We start from the raw sequence: 24,872 nt of genomic DNA, 5'->3' as shown, positions 1-24,872 counted from the left end.
GAGAAAAATGAGAAAATAAACTTACAGATCTCCACATCCAAACGGGTGTTCATACCCAACATTTCAGACAACCCAAAAAAGATAACAGCAAGACTTTCGAAACATTGGTAACATGGAAACATTTCATATCTTCGAAAAATGGTGCAAACCAATGGCTTGACTAATGACTGAACATGAGACAGGATACATGCTTTCCTGCAGTAAAATATTAATATTCATAAAAGCAAATTTAAGAAACTGTACAGCAATAGCAAAATTGTAAGTATTATGCGTAGCAAGAAGTATAACTGCTCCATAAGTAGAGGCGTATGGGGAGGAAAAAAGCAAGAAATAAAAGTCTTTCAACAATTCTGTGGGTGAGAACAGATGCAAATCGCAGTTACATATTTAAAAAAATAACAACAAGGAATTGTAGAAAAATCTCAAAACTCCAAGTCACAACTCAGAAAAACATCTTACGACAGAAACAACAAAGACAAAAAAAAAAAATAGATCAACAAAAATTCAAAAGACCTAAAAACAGATGGGCATATCTGATGAAACCATTTAAAACGAAGATATCTTGAAAGTATTGAGGGAAAGAAGAAAATTGGGTGCAGCTAAATTCTATATGATGGACAAAGAGAACTGTTGCGTGAAAGAACGGAAAAAATGTGGCAGAAAGGGAGGAAATACCTAGTTAAATGCCGTATGCTTAATGTGAGCAACAAATAACTGATCGCATACGATGGAAAGAAGACAGTTCCGAACATCTAGTTACTAACGATTTATATCTGTTTCATTGTTGCTACTGTTATTATTACTATTATTATTTCTTTATTTATATGCAGGGAAGTGTTACTGAAACTTTTCAGCATGAAGAATATCAACCATGGAACAACTGATTGTAAATACATTACTCGGCGTTATTAAATGGAGAACGATCATAAATAGTAAATTTCCAACAATATTCTCTTATAAGCATATTTTTTTCTTGTTTAAGGGAGTCATCAAATAGCAATAAAAGGATGTACCGACCGTAGCGGAACGAATACAACGGATTTTTGTGTTTTCATTTACAATCTATTAAAGATCGACGCAACATCACAAAATTGCAATTGCTGTAACGTAAATAAATAAAAGGAAAGAAAATTTACTGCCCCATCAGGGCAAAGCAAATAAAAAAAATGTTTATTAAATTCTACATAACTGACGGAATGGAATGTGAACGACGTATGACAACATTTTAGAGTATCGCGATAAGGTCTATGCTACTGGGGGAGTGGTATACTCTTTAAATGATTCTTTTTTTTTCTCTTTTTGCTCGTCGAAAGCTCTATTCTGAGTCTTGGTGTGGCAGATCGATCGGCAGCGAATGCAGAGTCATTACCAGGGCCTGCAGCCGGCGCTATTCAGACGCCAGAACACGGCAAAGATTTTCAATATCGCCAGCAAGTGGCGCGGGACGAGGTGCCACCACTCCCTAATGCTCTCCGTCATTTGGTTGCTCCATAACGTCCTTGAGATATCATTTAGTAATAAACAGGGACGTTAATTACACCAAGCTGCTGAACTTCATTGCACTTCCTTTGACGAGTAGGACCTTCTGTCTGGACACTTTAACGAGTCAGTTTTACATGATCAGTGGTTAAAATTGCAGGGGTTGTCCTAAAATGTGGAGACAACCCGAGAAATCGGCTCTCGAACATTAATGCAGATGCTGGCCAAGCTGGAGGATACGCTGCTGTATTTTAACTACGAGCGGCACCTGTGCAAGTCATCAATACATTGCAATTGCCGTCATGGTCAGAATATAGTTCTGTGTAGTTGTGAGTGCCTTACGTCGCAGCTAAATGGCTTCGAACGTTGGCACTTTGTTGGTGCTTCCGTAGCCACGACAGCCGAAGTGTTTTTTGTCTCAAGAAGCACCAAGAGTGAAGGATGGCGGGCATACGATGATGATTGGGGCAGCTATATAGTGGTGTTCCATTGCTAGTATGGTTACTCGCAAAGTCGCATTACTGCCAAGGATTATGTGACCTTTGTGACCATATGACCATTGTGATCCATCCCAACGTACAATGTTTGTTCTCCTGTGCTGACGCTGCGATCCAAGACAAGACCCGTGTTCACACAGCTCGCATCGTCCGTGACTGGTTTTGTATGTACGATGATGAATTGTCACGTCTTCACTGGCGACCACAGTCACTGGATATCCATATTACTGACTCTTTGTGGTCTACTGCACAGAGAAGGTTGCATGATCATTACTCACTTCCATCATCATTACCTGGACTTGACACTGTTTTGCAGGAAGAATGGTATAAGATTCTCTTGAAAACCATAAAGAACATGTATTTATTCCTTCCTAGACGACTGGAAGCTGTTTTTAATGCCAGTCGCCGTCCTACACCGAATTAGGCATGGTAATGTGTCGTGTCTTCGGTATTTACATATTTGTGTCTACCCCCTGTATTTGATGGCTCAGGCTAATTTCAGTGACCGATCGCCATATTTCCCCTTGTATTACGAGCCACTGAAAACAATTGTTTTTTGCTTAGTGTGACTGAGGCCGTTGCGGAATGAGCTCTATCAGTATTTTATTAATTTGGTCTAGGAAAATCAAGCAATTGTAAATTAATGTGATGGAATAGCAATATAATAAGACTAAAAACAGCCGACCAGTTGCAATGGATAAAGTAATCTTTACCTAGGTTTCGACAGATTTAAACCTGTCTTCTTCAGAAGGCGGCCTAAGGACAATGAACATCGTAGTTTTTATTAAAAGGTATGAAACTTAAGTCAAGAATAGAGTTTAACACATATTAGAGAGCTCTTGTATTACAAAATATGAGAAGGACGCCTGGTACTTACAGTATTACATTAATATGGAATGATGTATCATTGTCGTTTTTACAAATATCTGCATAGATCCATTAGTCCAAAATAAAATATAGCCCTGAAAATAGGGTTTCTCATGTAAATAAAAATTAGTACATGGATGTAGCAGAGCTCATAAGCGACTGAGTATAATCGGCCAGCGTAGTTACACTGCGGCCAGGGCAGGTGGCGCTCATGTCGCGAACTATGTGCCGATTGGTGTACTAAAGCAACGTGTGAAATATCAATATTAATAGCGTCCTTAGATAAAGTGACAGTAAAAAGAAGGAAAGCGTTTAACACTCCCGTTATAACAGTATGGGAGCCTTGGTATCATTAACATAGATATATACATCAAAAAGGCAGGTGGCGCTTACGCCGGGAGTTACATACAGTGGCATATATAGCCAGAATATAAAAGTTACATTACAATATTAGTGAAGCACACACACCGTATATAAGTCAAAACTTTAAAACTATCAGTAATGGCTCTTAAGACAAAATTACGAACCCTGGTCCACAATCCAGTTAATACACATTATCAGGAAGCCAAGGTTTTAGAGTCAGAGAAAATCACATGAGGGCCGATGTAGTGGCAGCCATACATCGTGAGAAAACCACATTATATAAAGGGTAGTGAGCTGAAAGACTTGAAAGTGCATTATAGCTTCCTGAGAAAATAGACTACTGAGGTTACCAGCATTAATGTTATACCATAAACAGTACAGGTTTAAAGCCTTCGAAAAATTGTCTACAAGCAAGGTTCAACTGGTCGTTCAGTATATTACCGTCTTTGAGCTCTAGATGTTTAAAAATTTGTAACTCTTCCCACAGATCTAGTCTCCGCCCTTTGACTTGTCTGTGTAGGATAACCGTATCTTCTAACTGTTTAGGCGTATGGCCGGCTATCATGAGGTGTTCAACAAAAGTAGAGTTGTGAATATTCGCTCCTTTTTTACCTAATAGATGTTCTTTATATCGTGTTTTCACAGCTCTGCCTGTTTGGCCAATATAATATGAGGGGCAGTTATTACAGGTTAGTTTGTAAACACCTGAATTGGAAAGCCAATCACTGGCAATCTCTACTGAATGTACAAGATTTCTTTTTAAACTGTTATCTATGGAGAAGGAAACGTTACAGTTATATTTTTTATTTAGAAGACGTTTAATCCTATACGATATATTACCCAAGAACGGGATAGAAATAAATTTTTTAGTTTCTTTGGTATCCGTGGGAAGGTTATTGCTCAAAGTCGAACAATTTTGGGAAATTTTCTTATTGAGCAAGTAATCGATCATATTCTGATTGTACCCATTATTAGCAGCAATCGCCTTGATGACATTCAATTCCTTTTGTTGATCCGCAGGTGATAAAGGAGTAGTTACCATTCGGTGAATGGCGGAATGAAAAAACGCCAGTTTATGAGCTTTTGGATGAGTTGAGTCAGCAGAAATGCCATTATCTGACTATGTTTCCTTGCGGAAGATATTGAAATTGAAGGAATTATCCTGTATAGAAATTGTTAAATCGAGGAAGTTAAGTTCAAGTTTTTCATTTTGAAGTTCTTTTGTGAAGAAAATTTTTTCATGTAAACCATTGAAAGTATTGAAGAGATGCTCTAACTCATGATCGGTGCCATCAAAAGCAATGATAATGTCGTCAACATAACGTGCATAATAGCGGATTTTGTGGCGTAATTGTGAACTTGAATTGAAGAACGTTATTTCCAGGGCGTTGATGAAAACCTCTGCTAAAATACCGGCGAGGGGGCTACCCATTGCTGGACCATCTGGCTGTACATACATTTTCCCATTAAATGTGAAATAATTGTATTTTAAAACGACCTTAAGCAAACCAATCAGTTCCGCAATCTGAGTTTCACTTAGTTTTTTATGCTTGAGAAGATTCTTTTTTACAAGGTCTATGGTTTCATCAACCCGGACATTTGTATAAAGGCTGACGATGTCAAAGGACACCAGTCTAGTGTCAGGTGTACATCTTACAGATTGAATATTGTTAATTAATTTCTTACTGTTTTTTACAGAAAAATTATTTTCAAATGTGAAAGCATCTTTAATTTTAAAATGGAGGCGCCTAGCAAGTGTGTGATGTGGACTACCTATACCATTCACTACAGGGCGAATCGGGTGATTTTGTTTCTGCAGTTTAAACTGACTTCTGAGCACGGATGGTTTCGGGTTCATATTTATAAGCCCTTTCTTTTGAAAGTTATTAAACAGGCTGACGGAACTAGCTAAAGTACGCCGGATTTCATTTTGCAGTTCCGCGGTTGGATCTACGGTAACCTCAGTGATGTCATTTTCCTCAAAAAACTTTACAGTGTTTTCTATATATTCATTTTTATAAGCCACGACAGCGGTGTTCCCTTTGTCACTCTTAGTGATTAAGGCGTCGTGTTCTCTAAGCTTACGATTAATGCTTTTTACTATACTATATTCGCCCGACTGCCCATTAGGAAATATTTAATTTCTTTTTCTATTATGTTATTACATTCGTAGGCACATTTGAATTGCTCTGTTTTCTCTAATTTCAGGGATTCTAAACCGAAGACAGGTTTAAATCTGTCGAAACCTAGGTAAAGATTACTTTATCCATTGCAACTGGTCGGCTGTTTTTAGTCTTATTACGTGGAACCGTTGCTGTTGCGCAGCTATGTTTAAAATACTGATGGAATAGCGTTATAAAAGCAGCTACTGTAAACTAGAAAAGTAAATAGGTTTTGTTTTACAACAGCGCTGTCTGACCCTGTTCCAAAGACTTATTACACTTTAAGAAGCACCAGGAAACCGTGTTTTTTTTCTGCTGATAACACGTCCAAGCGATAACGTTATCGCACCCTTGAATGCCAAGATCGATAATGACGACAGGCGCTATTCATCGAATAATCTCCTACCGGCGATCGTTAGACGTGTGCATCAGCACGATTATTAAAAAACCGCTGCTCTTTCTTATCACCCGCTTAAAAAAACGCCTCTTCGTATATATGCGTGCATTTTTTGTGCAATTTGGCAAGCAGAAGAAGGAGAACACTAAATTTAGTCTTCCTTTGTTTGTAATCAGCATAGTCCGTTTTCTTTTTTTTTCCATCGGAAAATAAGAACAACGTACGTTCCTGTCATCTCAAATAAAATGCAAGCAGAATGAGTTGAAACTATTTTCGAATCAAACAAAACCCCCGCAGTTAATGAAATTCCATCAGTTTTCTGTTTCAGTCGCCTCAGAGATGTTGCTGAGCATAACTGAAAAAACGAATCACAGGTTTTAATTTCTTTCTTCTTCTGTTGGATTTCTAGTTTCGTTGTTTTTTTTCTTTTTCTTTTTGGAACTTATAGCTTTTTGTGGCACTCTTTAAAATTGTCAGTCAGTTTGCCAGTTTTCTTGAGCGAATGCGTTTCCATATCTACAGTCCAAGCAGTTATCTACCCAGACTGTTTGAGAAACACAGTAGCCAAAGTTTATGAGGACCTCCCCAACGTGCTTTTGTCGTTTTTCTCGGGACTGCTGTTTTGGACTGAGATGCATAGTTACATACATCACCGTTTATTGTATTTATTGATATAACGTGTGAAGTCTGCTTCACGGAATGCTAGAGGTATTTTCAGATGAACATTTATGACAAATCAAGCAGTATTCCGTATCGCGAACGTCACTCCCCGGTTTTCGCAGGCAGTCCACTACCATTTCTGTCATGCAAGCGCTCATTCCAGATCGGCGTCAGCACCAACTTACCACGGTCCAAACGCCGCGACAGGATCTACCATAATGCGCGGGGTCTAACAACCGTCAGAGAAACTATACAGCGGAGAGATTTATGCTTTCCATTTCTCTAAAACGCTCATAGCAAATGCTGAGATGGTTCCGCTGATAAGGACACGCCCATTTCCTTCGCCGTCTTTCTCTCTTCGTCTCCAGAGCTAGTAGTCCGACCCTGACGCCCTCGCCATCGACGACGGGAAATTGAATTCTCCTTCATCCTTATTTACTGGCATTAACTTCAGATATTTTTGTGTCGTGTTTATCGTATCTGTGTTTCTATTTGACACCTAAATCGATTGCTTAAGCGGCATATTTGCAATATCTTTTACATTACTGTAGCAAACATTATTTACTTCGTGGTTGGTATATCTTCTTTGTTCTGATATAATTTTGCTGGATCGTTCTTGACAAATTGTACACCCCCTTGTAATTTAATCCTTTATTGTAACAAGCAATATTTACTGTACTGTGTGATGTTATGGTTTCGTTTCTCCATCAACTATGGATGACACATGCCACTATTGTTCGACTTCCAAAGGCCCTTAAAGAAAACCACAGGAAGAGATAGCAGCAATGCGACACGTGATGTCAGATGGAAAGAAAGAAGTCGTGTCGATGAACATGGGAGAGAGGCGGGTGAACACCAGACACTGATGAATAGATATCGAGGACTAGTATCGTCTGCTGCGTAAAAACAGGCAAGACTTTCAAAATGGCTCTGAGCACTATGGGAGCAACTTCTGAGGTCATCAGTCCCCTAGAACTACTTAAACCCAACTAACCTAAGAACATCACACACATCCATGCCCGAGGCAGGATTCGAACCTGCGACCGTAGCGGTCGCGAAGTTCCAGACTGTAGCGCCTAGAACCGCTCGGCCATTTGGCTGGTGGCAAGACTTTCAAGACCAGGACAAGGGCATCTTTGCTAATTAAACTGTTTCACCTATGGACTGTGGAACTGTGATACAAGCTAATCATACCGATATGTTGAAGATTAAACTACGAGCTACAGGCGAATTTCGCAGATACATACACACACAGGGAGAGAGGGAGAGAGAGAGAGAGAGAGAGAGAGAGAGAGAGAGAGAGAGAGAAAGGTGGACTCTCAAACAAAATATTCCTCAGAACGCAGAGAAGAGATGAGCCTTGGATAGGACTTGGAAGGACTTCCTGAGACCCTGACAATCATCCCAGCAAAAGCTTCTACAGCCTCATAAAGATTACAACACAGTGCGCAAGGGACTTATAGACTGGTATTAAATGTGAAAGAGACGAGACACTATGTTAGTTTGCGATGTCCAGTAAAATACTTTTTGTGGTATAGAATTCTATATTACAAGATCTCTTCTTCGATAATCGGAGATAATGCACTAGCATCTCATGCGTCTTCTGAATATCAGATGTGCACCTACTGTATATCTACACAGCGGAGGGCTGAACCATAATCAGTAATAAGTAATTAGTAATAATGCTGCCCCCCCTCGCCACCTCCATCCCTCTCCCTCCCTCTCTCCCTCCCTCTCTCTCTCTCTCTCTCTCTCTCTCTCTGTGTGTGTGTGTGTGTGTGTGTGTGTGTGTGTTCTTATTTACAGTGAGTTTCACTTTAACTGAAAAAAGTTGTAAACTGAAAAATATTAATACATTTGATATTTAATTAAGAAATATTAAATGTTTCCAAGTTAATTTTTTTGTATATTAAACGGTCTGATTTTATTTATGGATGATATTATTTTATTTCCGCCATAACTTTACATCCATCTTATTAACGGACATAAATTCACGAGATTATATAGGTTTAACCCTCGGAAACTCATATTGGATAAAAAATTAATTTTACCTGATGACAGTAATTTGTAGTTTCTGTGATTTTCATAACAGTCACGGTAAAGATAAACCTAAAATGCGCATAAGTATAGAGTGTTTCAACGTCTTTGCATGAAATGTGTGTGAAAGATCGCGCCATGGGGAACAGTTTTTGTCAGATGCAAAATGTTCACTGAAGCTTTCCGACGGTGCTACGCGTATTTCATTGTTAGTTATAATCCTGAGAGGCGCCATGGTTTAGGCACTCTGACGCGTTCGTATGCAATATGCGTTGCTTATTATCCGGTCACCTGCTCCGCATGCAAGGGGTTAGGCAAAGCTTCTAAAATATGTTTCTCCACTTACAAGGAGAGATCCTCAACGGTGGAATTGACTTTTTGAAACAATCTATGCAGCAATGTTGGTTATAGTCCAAGGAATAACATCCTACAACCATTCACACTGGTGGACCATCGTCTGCAAGTAACCGACGAAAAAAATTCGTAATTGTGTGTGATGCTCTGCATGTTTAAAGATTGTAACAACTCATAGGCTGGTTGTGTAGCGTAATGCTTAAGGCAATGACTTCACAAGCAGAAGATTGTCGGTTAGAATTTTCTAACGTATAGTGATTTTTTTTCATTTTTAAATCCTTATCTAAATGACTTTGATCACTTGTTTTTATTCGAGTAACTGATTTACGCACAATTTCTTTTATTTTTATTCCTTAACACATCATTTTAGTCAGTGGTTTAATTTCTCCAATTGCTCTTATTTTTTATTCCTATCATTCTTTCTCTAGTTGGAATCTTAGCGCGTGTGAATTTAATTATTTTAATTTATCTACTATAATGTTTAAACATTTGAAAATGCCGATCTGCTACTTAAAAAACAAAAGCTGAAATAATCTATTTATATTGACTGTGCAGTAGTGTTAGGACTGTATTTTTCGTTGCAAATGTACATCTTTTTGGATGTCAGTCATCACACAAACATTTAAAAGTAATTTCTTATTGTACTATGGTCAAAACAACATGAATCATAATTTGAGCGAATGAGGGATTGCAAGTAATATGAGACTGAAGCCAAATCAGAACAGAAAAAATGAATGCAGTAACATGGAGCCAGCCGGTGTGGCCGAGCGGTTCTAGGCGCTTCAGTCTGGAACCGCGAGACCGCTACGGTCGCAGGTTCGAATCCTGCCTCTGGCATGGATGTGTGTGATGTCCTCAGGTTAGTTAGGTTTGTTTTTGTTGTGGTCTTCAGTCCTGAGACTGGTTTGATGCAGCTCTCCATGCTACCCTATCCTGTGCAAGCTTCTTCATCTCCCAGTACCTACTGCAACCTACATCCTTCTGAATCTGCTTAGTGTATTCATCTCTTGGTCTCCCTCTACCATTTTTACCCTCCACGCTGCCCTCCAATACTAAATTCGTGATCCCTTGATGACTCAGAACACGTCCTACCAACCGATCACTTCTTCTAGTCAAGTTGTGCCACAAACTTCTCTTCTCCCCAATCCCATTTAATGCCTCCTCATTAGTTATGTGATCTACCCATCTAATCTTCAGCATTCTTCTGTAGCACTACATTTCGAAAGCTTCTATTCTCTTCTTGTCTAAACTATGTATCGTCCATGTTTCACTTCCATACATGGCTACACTTCATACAAATATTTTCAGAAACGGCTTCCTGACCTTAAATCTATACTCGATGTTAACGAATTTCTCTTCTTCAGAAAGGCTTTCCTTGCCATTGCCAGTCTACATTTTATATCCTCTCTACTTCGACCATCATCAGTTATTTTGCTCCCTAAATAGCGAAACTCCTTTACTACTTTAAGTGTCTCATTTCCTAATCTAATTCCCTCAGCATTAACCGACTTAATTCGACTACATTCCATTATCGTCGTTTTGCTTTTTTTGATGTTCATCTTATATCCTCCTTTCAAGACACTGTCCATTCCGTTCAACTGTTCTTCCAATCCTTTGCTGTCTCTGACAGAAATACAATGTCGTCGGCGAACCTCAAAGTTTTTATTTCTTCTCCATGGAAGCATAGTCAACATATAATCTTACGGCGATACTGTCCGGGCCAGATGCCTTCCTGGCGTCTAAGGATCTTAACTGTTTTACAATCCCAGATACACTAACCACTATGTCAGCCATCCTTGCGTTTATTCGATAATTGAAAGGGGGAATGGTGCTGCAGTCCTCTAGCGTAAACGAGTATTTGAAAACCAGTGTTAGAACTTCGGCCTTCTGTTTATCATCATCCGTTACATTACCCGTACTTTCAACAAGAGAAGGTATTGAATTATTTGTAGCGTTCATAGATTTTACGCACTTATGTAACTGTCCATTCATCATTTATACTTTTGTGAAGCATTCATTTACCATTTCATCTATGTCAATATTTTAATTAATCAGCAAATCAGCCTTTTATATTCCAACTTATGAATCTGACGATCTCTCCTTTTATTGTGTCTAACATTCATTTGGTCAATTGCCATATGGGGTGAGGGGGATGAAACAATAAAGGGAAAAATTCACTGCCGTCTACAGTTAATTTCATGGGGCACTTATTTTATGGAGCGCTTCTTGCGCTAACCCCGTTGTTCCCTAGCAGTATCATAGACACGCGATCGCGCATGCGCAGTGTACGCTCATTGCCTTGGTCGTAACGCGACCGGTGACGGTGTGTTGGCAGAGGGCAAGAGGAGGCGGTTCCACCCGCTGCGAGGGCTGCGGCGCATGTTCCGGCGCAAGGCGGCCCCTGCCGGCGGCGGCGCCGCGGGATCGGCGGCCGGCGGCTGCCGCTCCGACGAGGAGGACGCGCACCACCACCACCTGCACGACCACCACCACGCGCACCACCACCACCACCACCACCACGCGGACGGCGCGCCGCTCGACCACCTGCAGCAGGAACAGCTGCGCTGCCGGTCCGCCAGCGAACTGCTGGCGGCCGAGGGGCCCACCGCGCGCCGCAGGTGAGTGACCATGGACTGACTCTGCAGACACGGGACTCTTTCGGCTGTCTTACAGAGCCGAGTAAATGCGGTGTAGTAATTCCAGCAGAAAAATGCTCCTCGCGGAGAACAATAAAAGGCCAGTGGGTTCCTGCTCATATAAAAACGACTGACTGAAAAGTGGGGTACCATCTGCCTCATTTTACCTTCCTCAGCAAATTTAATATTTTCCCAAAAACTGTTGCGTGTGAACACATTCGCGATTTTTTTTAACTTGCAACTCACCTCAAAGGTCACAGTTCGTAGTAATAGTCGTCGCTTCAGTCCGGAGCAGCGCGATTGCTACGGTCGCAGTTTCGAATCCTGCCTCGGGCATGGATGTGTGTGATGTCCTTAGGTTAGTCAGGTTTAACTAGTTCTAAGATCTAGGTGGCTGCTGACCTCTGAGGCTAAGTCCCATAGTGCTCAGAGCCGTTTGAACCACTTCAACGGAACGTCGTCGAGTAAAACAGAAGTAATATTCGACATTCCCCAAGGGCGTGGTATAGGCCCTCTGTTGTTCCTGATCTACCGGGTGATCAAAAAGTCAGTATAAATTTCAAAACTGAATAAATCACGGAATAATGTAGATAGAGAGGTACAAATTGACACACATGCTTGGAATGGCATGGGGTTTTATTAGAACCAAAAAAATACAAAAGTTCAAAAAATGTCCGACAGATTGCGCTTCATCTGATCAGAATAGCAATAATTAGCATAACAAAGTAAGACAAAGCAAAGAAGATGTTCTTCACAGGAAATGCTCAATATGTCCACCATCATTCCTCAACAGTAGCTGTAGTCGAGGAATAATGTTGTGAACAGCACTGTAAAGCATGTCCGCAGTTATGGTGAGGCATTGACGTCGGATGTTGTCTTTCAGCATCCCTAGAGATGTCGGTCGATGACGATACACTTGCGACTTCAGGTAACCCCAAAGCCAATAATCGCACGGACTGAGGTCGGGGGACCTGGGAGGCCAAGCATGAGGAAAGTGGCGGCTGAGCACACGATCATCACCAAACGACACGCGCAAGAGATCTTTGACGCGTCTAGCTATATGGCGTGGAGCGTCATACTGCATAAGCATCGTACGTTCCAGGAGGTGTTTATCAGCCCAAAACAGCAGGGAACCTCCACCTTGCTGCACTTGCTGGACAGTGTGTCTAAGGCGTCCAGCCTGACGGGGTTGCCTCCAAACACGTCTCCGATGATTGTTTGGTTAATGGCATATGCGACACTCAACGGTGAAGAGAACGTAATGTCAATCCTGAGCGCTCCAGTCGGCATGTTGTTGGGTCCATCTTTACCACACTGTATTGTGTCGTGGTTGTAAAGATGGATCTAGCCATGTACGTCAGGAGTGAAGTTACGCATCATGCAGCCTGTTGCGCACAGTTTGAGTTGTAACACGACGTCCTGTGGCTGCAAGAAAAGCATTATTCAGCACGGGGGCGTTGCTGTCAGGGTTCCTCCGAGCCATAATCCGTAGGTAGCGGTCATCCACTGCAGTAGTAGCCCTTGGGGAGCCTGAGAAAGGCATGTCATCGACAGTTTCTGTCTCTCTGTATCTCCTCCACGTCCGAACAGCATCGCTTTGGTTCGCTCCTAGACGCCTGGACACTTCTCTGGTTGAGAGCCCTGCCTGGCACACAGTAATAATGCGGATGAGATCGAACCGCGGTACTGACCGTCTAGGCATCGTTGAACTGCAGACAACACGAGCTGAGTACGTCCTTCCTGGTGGAATGACTGTAACTGATCGGCTGTCGGACCCCCTCCGTTTTATAGTTGTTGCTCATGAATGGTTGTTTACATCTTTGGGCGTGTTTAGTGACATCTAAAAAATGGTTCAAATGGCTCTGAGCACTATGCGACTTAACTTCGGAGGTCATCAGTCGCCTAGAACTTAGAACTAATTAAACCTAACTAACCTAAGGACATCACACACATCCATGCCCGAGGCAGGATTCGAACCTGCGACCGTAGCGGTCACGCGGTTACAGACTGAAGCGCCTAGAGCCGCACGGCCACACCGGCCGGCTTAGTGACATCTCTTAACAGTCAAAGGGACTAAGTCTGTGATGCAATAATATCCACAGTCAACGTCTATCTTCAGGAGTTCTAGGAACCGGGATGATGCAAAACTTTTTTGATGTGTGTATAATACATCTTAAACCTTCCACTGTCCCCAGGTATCCCATGTACACTCCTGGAAATGGAAAAAAGAACACATTGACACCGGTGTGTCAGACCCACCATACTTGCTCCGGACACTGCGAGAGGGCTGTACAAGCAATGATCACACGCACGGCACAGCGGACACACCAGGAACCGCGGTGTTGGCCGTCGAATGGCGCTAGCTGCGCAGCATTTGTGCACCGCCGCCGTCAGTGTCAGCCAGTTTGCCGTGGCATACGGAGCTCCATCGCAGTCTTTAACACTGGTAGCATGCCGCGACAGCGTGGACGTGAACCGTATGTGCAGTTGACGGACTTTGAGCGAGGGCGTATAGTGGGCATGCGGGAGGCCGGGTGGACGTACCGCCGAATTGCTCAACACGTGGGGCGTGAGGTCTCCACAGTACATCGATGTTGTCGCCAGTGGTCGGCGGAAGGTGCACGTGCCCGTCGACCTGGGACCGGACCGCAGCGACGCACGGATGCACGCCAAGACCGTAGGATCCTACGCAGTGCCGTAGGGGACCGCACCGCCACTTCCCAGCAAATTAGGGACACTGTTGCTCCTGGGGTATCGGCGAGGACCATTCGCAACCGTCTCCATGAAGCTGGGCTACGGTCCCGCACACCGTTAGGCCGTCTTCCGCTCACGCCCCAACATCGTGCAGCCCGCCTCCAGTGGTGTCGCGACAGGCGTGAATGGAGGGACGAATGGAGACGTGTCGTCTTCAGCGATGAGAGTCGCTTCTGCCTTGGTGCCAATGATGGTCGTATGCGTGTTTGGCGCCGTGCAGGTGAGCGCCACAATCAGGACTGCATACGACCGAGGCACACAGTGCCAACACCCGGCATCATGGTGTGGGGAGCGATCTCCTACACTGGCCGTACACCACTGGTGATCGTCGAGGGGACACTGAATAGTGCACGGTACATCCAAACCGTCATCGAACCCATCGTTCTACCATTCCTAGACCGGCAAGGGAACTTGCTGTTCCAACAGGACAATGCACGTCCGCATGTATCCCGTGCCACCCAACGTGCTCTAGAAGGTGTAAGTCAACTACCCTGGCCAGCAAGATCTCCGGATCTGTCCCCCATTGAGCATGTTTGGGACTGGATGAAGCGTCGTCTCACGCGGTCTGCACGTCCAGCACGAACGCTGGTCCAACTGAGGCGCCAGGTGGAAATGGCATGGCAAGCCGTTCCACAGGACTACATCCAGCATCTCTACGATCGTCTCCATGGGAGAATAGCAGCCTGCATTGCTGCGAAAGGTGGATATACACTGTACTAGTGCCGACATTGTGCATGCTCTGTTGCCTGTGTCTATGTGCCTGTGGTTCTGTCAGTGTGATCATGTGATGTATCTGACCCCAGGAATGTGTCAATAAAGTTTCCCCTTCCTGGGACAATAAATTCACGGTGTTCTTATTTCAATTTCCAGGAGTGTATATAATTTTCTTTCATTATTTATAAATTTAGCGTTGGCAGTGATTAAATTATGCTTGATCAGATTATAGTCTGTGCGAAATGCTATCAAGCGGTTTCTCCTATCATTCCCCCCCCCCCCCACCCCCACCCCACCCCTCTCCACCGTCCATATTCTACTATTATTTTTCCTTCCTTCCTCATGCATTGCTGCAATTCGTTCATGATCTTCAGGTCTTATAAGCGTACATACTTGTACTATTTTGGTGGGATTGGCTTCCCTAGTTTATCTTGGCTACGATAATGCGTTCACTTTGCTGTTTACATAGCTTATCCGCATTCCTATTTTCTTAATCATTGTTTGACGGGCTTCTGCATTACCGCTGTTTGACTTTGCACTAAAAACATACACTCACTTGGTTAGAAATCTTGTCTTCCTGCCACCGCACTTCACTAATGCCCGCCATATCATACTTCAATCTATCTATTTCCATTTTCAAATTCTCTAACCTACCTATCCGGTTAAGGTATCTAGCATTCCACACTCCGATCCTGAACGCCAGATTTGCTTTTTCTGATTACAACAATCTCCTGAGTAGTTCAGACTGGGAGGTCTGAATGGATGACTAATTTACGTCTGGAATAGTTCAGTCAACGGGATGTCGTTTTCATTAAGCCACACAGAATAGCTTAATGCCTGGTGGCGGGGGGGGGGGCATAACTGTTATTTTCCCTTGGTTTCAGCATTTCTCAGAACCAGCATAGCAAGCTCCTGTTGGCAAGTGTTACAAGGTTAGCGTCATTCAGACTACTACCCTTTAAAGGGAACATATGTCAGGCCCCTGCAAAGAGTACCCACGCCTGTGGATGCACCTACCTCCGTTTGTCTGTATCGTTGAGTCGCACAAGCCATCCACATCGGCAAGATACACGGTTCACACTTGAAGGTTGTAGAAACGACAAGAGTAGAACTACTGAAATACCATACATTATCAAGAACCTGTGACAAAGTGCGAACTCCCCAGAAGAATGTGAAATAGTCTTCATCTGCTTCGGATCAAGGCTTTCAAGAGGGTTTCCCTTCATTGTAAAGCAGATGCAGGACCTGTTAATACCCTCCCAAATATTCTCTATTGGTAATTAGCCACATTCCTGTTGGCTGGGGTTTTCTGAAAAGAACCATGCTCTGCAAGGAACTGTATCTCAAATTGCCAGCTCTTCCCACTGGAGTAGAAAAATAAATATAAATAAATGAAAAAAAATAATTCGCTTGGAGATATAACCGTGAACCCAAGTGTTCTACCTAAAAGAAAAAGTGAAACAATCACGGAGGTTTATACGAGGGTTATTCGGAAAGTAAGGAACAATAGGTCGTGAAATGGAAACCACAGTGCAAATCAAAACTGTTTTATTTGCAACAGTTAGCTACAACTTTCAGCCACTTATCTGCATAGTCGCCGATCCGACTTAGACGTTTGTCGTAGCGTTGTACCTACTTTCCAATATCTCGTTATACAAATCAGCCGCCAGCGCTTTCCGCCACTTCTCTACACTGGCCTACAGCTCGTTGTCTGTGCCAAAATGTTGTCTTCATAGCCAGCGGCTCATGTGAGCCGAGATGAAACTCAGAGGGAGACAATTACGGGCTGTATTGTGGGTAATCAAACATTTCCAATTGAAAACGATACAGGAGCATCTTCATTGCCCCTGCTGATGTTGCTGAGAATTGTCTTGAAGAAGAAAACGCACGACGGTTATGTAGTATTGGCTGCATAGCTTCAGGCGAATTTTCTCACCAGGCCCTCGTGCTTGGCGGGCGACACTATTGTTCTAGGTATCTTTATGTGCTCCCTGTGTGCTCAGAACTAAAAAGAACGACGTAATGCGATCGACGGGCATACTAGAGACATTGCCTAACACACCTGTGCAAAGCTTCATCGGATTTTTACTGTGGTTTCCATTTCGCGACCAATCGTTCCTTACTTTCCGAATAACCGTTGCATACACCCAACATTGCTTTACGAAGAACACGATTTCGGTATCATTAATATAGTAAACTTATTTTTATTTATGCAGTTGTTTTTTATTAGTTGATATGGTATTTCGCATAGAACAATGGGAAAGTTGTTTATTAGTTAGTTTATGTGAGAGCAGTCCTTAAGTCCTCTCTTACATCTATCCTGGGATCCTACTTGACGTTTTCTTTGCTAAGAGATGAAATTAATTTTAGTAATAATCATAATGGAACACTTGGCACCATTCGGTCCTTACACATACCTACTGGCTTTCTTCAATTATTCAAAAGCGGAAAAATGCTCCTGTTGGAGCACAAAGAGCAAAAACGTTTGGTGAGGAAGGTGGAATAAGGATTGAAACAATTGGTTTCCTACTTTTCTGTGAGAGAAATACATTCGCCACTTTTTTGTGCCCTGACAGAAGCATTGTTTCGCTGGTTCCCTTCTTTTCCTTGCTACGGCCGGATCTACAGCTTATAAGAAACGAATTTTACAGGTCAGTAAAGTTTTGATAGTTTATTAATATACTTCGACACGCTTATATACTGTGACACGTACGTATGAAGAATAAATACAAAATCGCTTTCTTTAAGTCATTTCTGGGTACTTTGCTCATCGATCGCAGTTCATGGAAAACGCTCGTCTTTTGATTTTTTTCTGCATAGATACGGTAACTTTGAACGGGTGGAGCTCGGTAACGATAACGAGATCGAAAAAATTTTCGAAGTTCCAGCAGAACATTATCATAAGAAGAAGATATCATGAGAAATTCGACGACCTACCTCGAGCAGAAAAGATAGAAGTAGCCATCCCAACAATTAGTACTTTTTGAGCCGATGAACATATGGTGCTTTTATAAGCCACCTAAGGACTATCCTAGACCACACCTAATGCAAAAGAACCAACCGATTTATTCAGTTCGCCTTGGCGGCAGGAAGTGGGTAATGTTGAAATTTTGACTCTCTCCTGTAGGATAGCTACAGTATGCCCGTTCTTCCGATAGGTATACAAACGGTCAATGCACCAAATCAGTGATCAATGGTCAATGCATGTGATGAATAGAACAACATATTGGTACCGTGCACTGTTGTGTGCTGACCGATGGCTACTAAGGGTATAACAGTAGCTTGAAAAATTTCGATTTATTCGCAGATCAACACCTTCTTTCAGTATTCCAGTTATTAGCTCACAGTTTTTTCTGCTATACGTACTGCATACATTGACAGTCTCTTGTACGTCACTCCGGTTCCCTGGAGGTTTTCAGCAATCACAATTTATCCTGCAATGCGAACAGCTGTTTTGAGATTCTTAAAAGTCAAGCGGTATCCAGCTTTATCTTAGTTTCTCTTTGCATCGATGTACTTGGAATTAAAATTCTCATGATCGCACGTACTTCACTTGACAAATCTCGTGTGTCGTAATAACTTCACAGCATGTCCTTCCTAGGTGCTTTTAACTCTCTTTAACTAATCTTAGAAGGAAATAACTGGAAATAACTGCCCGGAGTCGTAAATTACGGCCATCATCTGTTTGGGGGGAAAGTAAATGCTCTTGCCTTTCTTGTAGCTTTTACGAGTGCATGATTACATTCTAAGACAAAGAACGTTTGATATTGGCTCTTCTACCAATATGTAATCGTTCTATAATTGGTAACTTAAGAGGCCTTATGCACAGGACGATGGAAAACGCGTGTTTTGATCTCATTGGGTGTGGCTTGGGTCATTAAAACACTACGAAAGCTTCTTTTTAGGTGCACGAGAATACACCAGATCACTTGCTCCCCATCACTCACCATATTCCGTAGCTGGCGTTTTCTTCAGTCCAGAGTAACGGAACACAGTACATCTCAATTTTCGACATGGCCCCATTTGTATCTATTTGCTTTGCTCTCCGTTGTCTCTCTAATTTGGCGGCCGTAACAAACCATCATTCTTTGGATATGGCCACTTTTCCGGTAATCTGAGGTAAAAATTTCGCCTTATGTATGACCATTTCTTTTTATTTTATTGATGGAAATTTCCATCATTTACCTGTTAAGTTCAATATATAAAGCATAATGTTTATTTGCTGGAAAAATTTCGAAATGCTGTACCTTTTTAAAAAATTATGTCTTTTAAAAAAATGTGTGTAAGAACAAAAACATCTGGTGCACGTATAGAATGATTTGACAACATTCTGAGAAAATATTACAATAGCGGTGGAAGTATCTTACAAAATTTTCGCTAAGTTTTGAGACTTAAATAGTCGCACTGATGGGCTACTCTGACTAACGTCACAAATATCAGAGTACGGATACGACCCACATACGAGAGAATTGAAATTGTCGAGAGACCATGATTGTATACCAAGAAAAAGTTACCAGGTGGTAAATTTATGAAATATTTAAATCACATCATCGTTTCAGACGAGATGTTCATCATCACTTTAGTGGTTGGAACCTGTTTCACAACCTAGCAATTAATATTCACACACAAAAAGACACTGGTAAGATTTCACGAATGATATAAGTTTAAATACCGTCTTCTATAGTAAATGCATTGCTTGTATTATGTTTCGCTTTCTTTCCCTTTAATCGCTTATTGCGCTTTGGAAAGTTTGGAAATTTGTGTTAAGTTCCTATGGGACCAAACTGCTGAGGTCATCGGTTCCTAGGCTTACACACTAGTTACACTAGTTAATCTAGCTTAACTAACTTACGCTAAGGACGACACACACACCCATGAGCGAGGGAGGACTCGAACGTCCGACGGGAGGAACCGTGCGAACCGTGGCAATGAGCCTGAGACCGCACGCCTTCCCAGCGCTTTTCTCCTGCTTATGCATGACATTTAGTTTTCAGTACGGAATTGCACACCATGTGTGATTGACTGTCTACAATTCCCAAAAATCGTCAGCTCTCGACTTACAAGACTCGATTTAGAATGTTTTGTAGAGTCAAAAATTCTTGTAATGAGGTTCGGTACAGTGAATCACGGGTCTTTCACATATAATCACAGATTCTAGGTTGATAAAGCATTTCAACTACATACGTCAATCGGGTGCACGATAATTTCTTCTCCGAAATCCACTCGAGTTCTATTTCTTCAGGATGTTAAAAACTTTGAAATGAAAATGTTGTGGCGTAACAAGACAGCTACGCCACACTGAAGTAGCCGAAAGGCACGCGTAATCTCACGTAGGCTAGTTAGAGGTCTGAAACAGGATACGTAATGAATGGTAGCAAGAAAAGTACGTAGCTGCTATAATACTTAACTTTTAATCCTTCATTTGAATACAGCATTCCTTGATGATACAAGTGAGACTCTATCTTAAAATGGCTAATGGCGCCTTGCTAGGTCGTAGCCATTGACTTAGCTGAAGGCTATTCTAACTGTCTCTCGGCAAATGAGAGAAAGGCTTCGTCAGTGTAGTCGCTAGCAAAGTCGTCGTACAACTGGGGCGAGTGCTAGTCCGTATCTCGAGACCTGCCTTGTGGTGGCGCTCGGTCTGCGATCACACAGTGGCGACACGCGGGTCCGACATGTACTAAATGGACCGCGGCCGATTTAAGCTACCACCTAGCAAGTGTGGTGTCTGGCGGTGACACCACAGAAAATATTGCGTGTACGGTTCCATTTAAAATCCGACAGCGTGTGTTCCGTAACTTTTATTCATTTGAATATACTAACTTGCTTTCATATTTTAATTACATGCAAATTTGCGAGGAAGGAAGAAGTTTTATCCAGGAAAAACACTGGTCAATCAGCTGAAGATCGTGAAAAATGATAATTTAACAAAGGCAATATCTCTTTCTACATTGTTTTTGTTAATGAATCATAATGAATTGAATAAAGTTCGGTAAGAAGAAGACATTGAGATTGGCCAATGACATTGTGATTCTGTCAGATGCAGCAGACTTGGATGATCAACTCAGCGGAATGGATAGCGTCGTGAAAGGAGGTCATAGGATGAAAATCAACAAATGTGTAAGAGTAGAGAGGAATTAAATCAGATGATACTGAGAGAATTAGATTAGGAAATGGAATACTAAAATTAGTAGAATTGTTTGTTTTTTCATGAGAAAACTAAATGATGATGGCTGAAGTAAAGGGGATATAAAATACGAACTTGAAGTAGCATTCAAAGCGTTTCTAAAAAATACAAATATGTTAAAAACCAATATAATTTTAGGTATCAGGAAATCTTTCTGCAAGTGTTTCTTTGGAGTGTAACTGTAGACAGAAGTCTTTTCGGGATATAAACCTTCGACCGAATTCTTTTCTGAAACATTTATCTGGAAGGTAATGTAATACGGAAATAAAGCGCGAACGATAAACAATACAGATAAGAATAGACACAAACGCTGTGAAACATGGTGCTACAGAAGAATGCTGAGGATTAGACGGTATACTGGATATCTATAAAGAAATTTATGAACTTGATAAAAAGAAGTGATAGGATGAGAGGACACGCGAATTTAAGTGGACGTCAGTTGCAAAAGTTAGGCAGAGAAGAAGAGACTTGCACAGGATAGACTAGTGTGAAGAGCTGCATCAAGCCAGTCTTTGGGCTAAAGAGCAGAACAACAGCAGCAACAGTGATTTTGTAACATGGAGTCGTACGGTGGTCGCGACTATATAGATGCCAAACGCCTTCGAGGCGGGGAAATTGCCGACATAGCAGGAATAGCATAAGAAGTGGAGTACGTGTTGCAGCTCATTTCCTGAGATGTGATAACACTGGGGTGATGCACGATATGGGTACAGCATTCACGATAACACAAACAGGTCAGCCACAAGCTCCTTCATGATTTATTGGTACTTAGTTGAGTCTGTAAAGTTCGCAGAAGAATGCATTGTCCTACGGCTTCGCCAACGTTCATATCTTTCCGCTAAAAGAAACTTGCGATGACTAATACTGACAGCTTCGTAGATTCCGTAAACGGAAGCTAACACACTCCTGACGACGTTATAATTAGAAATTTGTTTTCCACTATCATACTGTGCTCACAGCTGAAGATCAACAGATACCGAGTGTTCCCTGTTCTACATTTATATCGATGTGGGATCGGAGCGATACAATTATAAATGTTGGGAAATCTTTTGCAGCGTGCGGTTATAATTCTTTAACTGAGAGGTAATGTAAGTTGAGACCAGTTTTTGTAATTACGACTTAAGACTGTATTCGCATTACATCCACAGTGTTTCATATGTGGAAGGAGTGCTAAACGGACACTCATCATTTCACTTCTGCCTAAGTTGGCCATGGACTGGAGCAAGATGGCTGCCATTCTCCCAACAAATGAAATAGTATGTGGGTTTTGCAGAACATGGTCTCAAGTAAAAATTACAGCAATTGGACGAACATACTTCACGGATACGGAGTCTTTCTCGATCATCTTCCATTAATGGCATTCTTTTGAAAGTCATTAATTGTCTTCTGCATTTTCCTGTCTTGTACTACGCTTTTCATCTCCATATACTTGCTGCACCAAGCATAATTGAAAATTTTCTCTACTTACTCTAATTTTTGCCTACCCCTACAGTTTCTTCCTTCTACTGCTCCTACCACAGCAAAGTTGTTTGTTTTTGGGCACATTAAGAAGCGTTGTGACAGGGCCAGTTAACGAGCCGCAAGTGCTAACAGCTAGTATATTTACCCAGTATAAATACTGTCGCTAGTCATTTTCCGACTAACTTGGTAGACAACAAGTAGAATCAACTTCCGTCTCCTTTTGCAGCCACGTGGCCGACTTGTAGCTCATTGTCACTGCTTGTAAACATCGAAATACTCAATTTTCAATCAGCAGGGACGCCTCAGGGAAACTTTGAATCTCTGAAACTTCAAACATTCTCATTGTCCCAACAAAAGTAAACACCCTTAGATCACGATGACACTAATGACTGGCTTGTTAACATATATGGTTTGTGTTTAGCATGCTAATATGATACAGAAGATGGTAAAGGGGAAAGTGAAACCTCATTGGCTGGATACAGTAAAAACAAAAAATACTGAAAAAGTGGAGCACATGTTGGTGAATGTATTATATCAGCCAAACATGATGTGAATGTTATACATTTAAGGCCAATTCCATATGGTTTATTTTTTTCAGTCACTATTTGATCAAGTTATCCATTAAGTAGCAGTACAGTAGCACCAACAGATAGGTCAAAGTCAAGCACACTACCCGACAAGCACCAAGAAAAGAGGGTCGGATATAGTTACAATTTCGTGAGTATGTAAGAGTAGCAATTCTCTGTCACACGTAGAACGCCCACCAGAGAGCATTGTGCTGTTGTTGTTTAATGTTGTTACAGGCCTTGGGAGGGCATATCAGGGGCGTAAACATCATCAGATGCTGAGTGATCATAATGAAGGACGGAGAGATGCCGGGTACTCGTGTGAGACATCATTGTCAGCACATGATAGTTTAAAAGGAACCTCATTTTGGGTCTCCATTTGGCCAGCTTGTCGATTAGTGCAATATTCATATTTGTGGAGCATTCGGGTGTGACAGTGACCCGATGTTGAACTGCATAGGAACGTGAGGGCAGGCAATACTCGTCGTCAAAGTTCTGGTCAACCACGTCTCACCACCAAAAGGAAGGATCACCGTGATGGGTACAAAGTACATCGTAACTCATTCACATCTGCGCCTGCCATCCGAGAACAAATACTAGAACATCAAAAAAAGTTCTGCATCATCCAATTACCCAGAAGCCCTGAAGATAGACGGGACTGTCCAGAGATGTCACTAAACCAGCTCACAGATGTAAACAACCATGTACGAACAGCGCCTATTAGACGGAGGGGATCCGACAGCCAATCAGTTCCAGTCATTCCACCAGGATGGAGGTACACGCCTAGGGTAGTCTGTAGTTCAACCATGCCTAGACGGTCAGTATTGCGGTTCGATCGCGTCCGAATTTTTACTTGGTGCCAGGAAGGGCTCTAGACAAGGGAAGTGTCCAGGCGTCACGGAGTGAACCAAAGCGATGTCATTCGGACGTGGAGGAGATACAGGCAGAAAGAAACTGTCTATGACGTGCCTCGCTCAGGCCACCCGAGGGCTACTACTGCAGTGGATCACAGCTACCTACGGATTATGGCTCGGAGGAGCACTGTGAGCAACGCCACCATGTTGAATGATGCTTTTCGTGCAGCCACAGAACGTCGTGTTACGATTCAAACTGTGCGCAATAGGCTGCAGAATACGCAACCTCACTCCCGGTGTCCATGGCGAGGTCCATTTTTTCAGTGCGGTACAGATGGGCCTAACAACATGCCGAATGGACCACTCAGGACTGACATCACGTTCTCTTCACCGATGAGTGTCGCATATGCCTTCAACCAGACGATCGTCGCAGACGTGTTTGGAGGCAACCCGGTCATTCTGAACGCCTAAGACACACTGCTCAACGAGTGCAGCAAGATAGAGGTTCCCTGCTGTATTGGGGTGGCGTCATGTGGGCCCGACGTACGCCGCTGGTGGTCATGGAAGGCGCCGTAACGGCTGTACGATACGTGAATGCCATCCTCCGACTGATAGTGCAACCATATCGGCAGCATAATGGCGAGGCATTCGTATTCATGGACGACAATTCGCACCCCCATCGTGCACATCTTGTGAATGACTAGAGTGGCCAGCATGTTCTCGAGACATGAACCCTATCGAACATGCCTGAAATAGATTTAAAAGGGCTGTTTACGGACAACGTGATCCAGCAACCACTCTGAGGGATCTACGCCGAATCGGCGTTGAGGAGTGGGACAATCTGGACCAACAGTGCCTTGATGAACTTGTGGATAGTATGCCAC

General features: G+C 42.5%; 1 protein-coding gene across 1 annotated transcript in view; it reads left to right on the top strand.

The window, feature by feature from the left end:
• Positions 1–24,872, top strand: part of LOC126413042 (dendritic arbor reduction protein 1-like) — a 752,774-nt gene that overhangs the window by 705,993 nt on the left and 21,909 nt on the right. Inside the window, exon 6 of the mRNA XM_050082938.1 lies at positions 11,152–11,434. Coding sequence (XP_049938895.1) covers positions 11,152–11,434 — 283 coding nt within the window. The remainder of the gene's footprint in view (positions 1–11,151; positions 11,435–24,872) is intronic.

The sequence above is a fragment of the Schistocerca serialis genome, chromosome 7 (assembly GCF_023864345.2).
Source record: "Schistocerca serialis cubense isolate TAMUIC-IGC-003099 chromosome 7, iqSchSeri2.2, whole genome shotgun sequence".
Taxonomy (NCBI): Eukaryota; Metazoa; Arthropoda; class Insecta; order Orthoptera; family Acrididae; genus Schistocerca; species Schistocerca serialis.
This window is presented reverse-complemented; position numbering and strand designations above follow the sequence as displayed.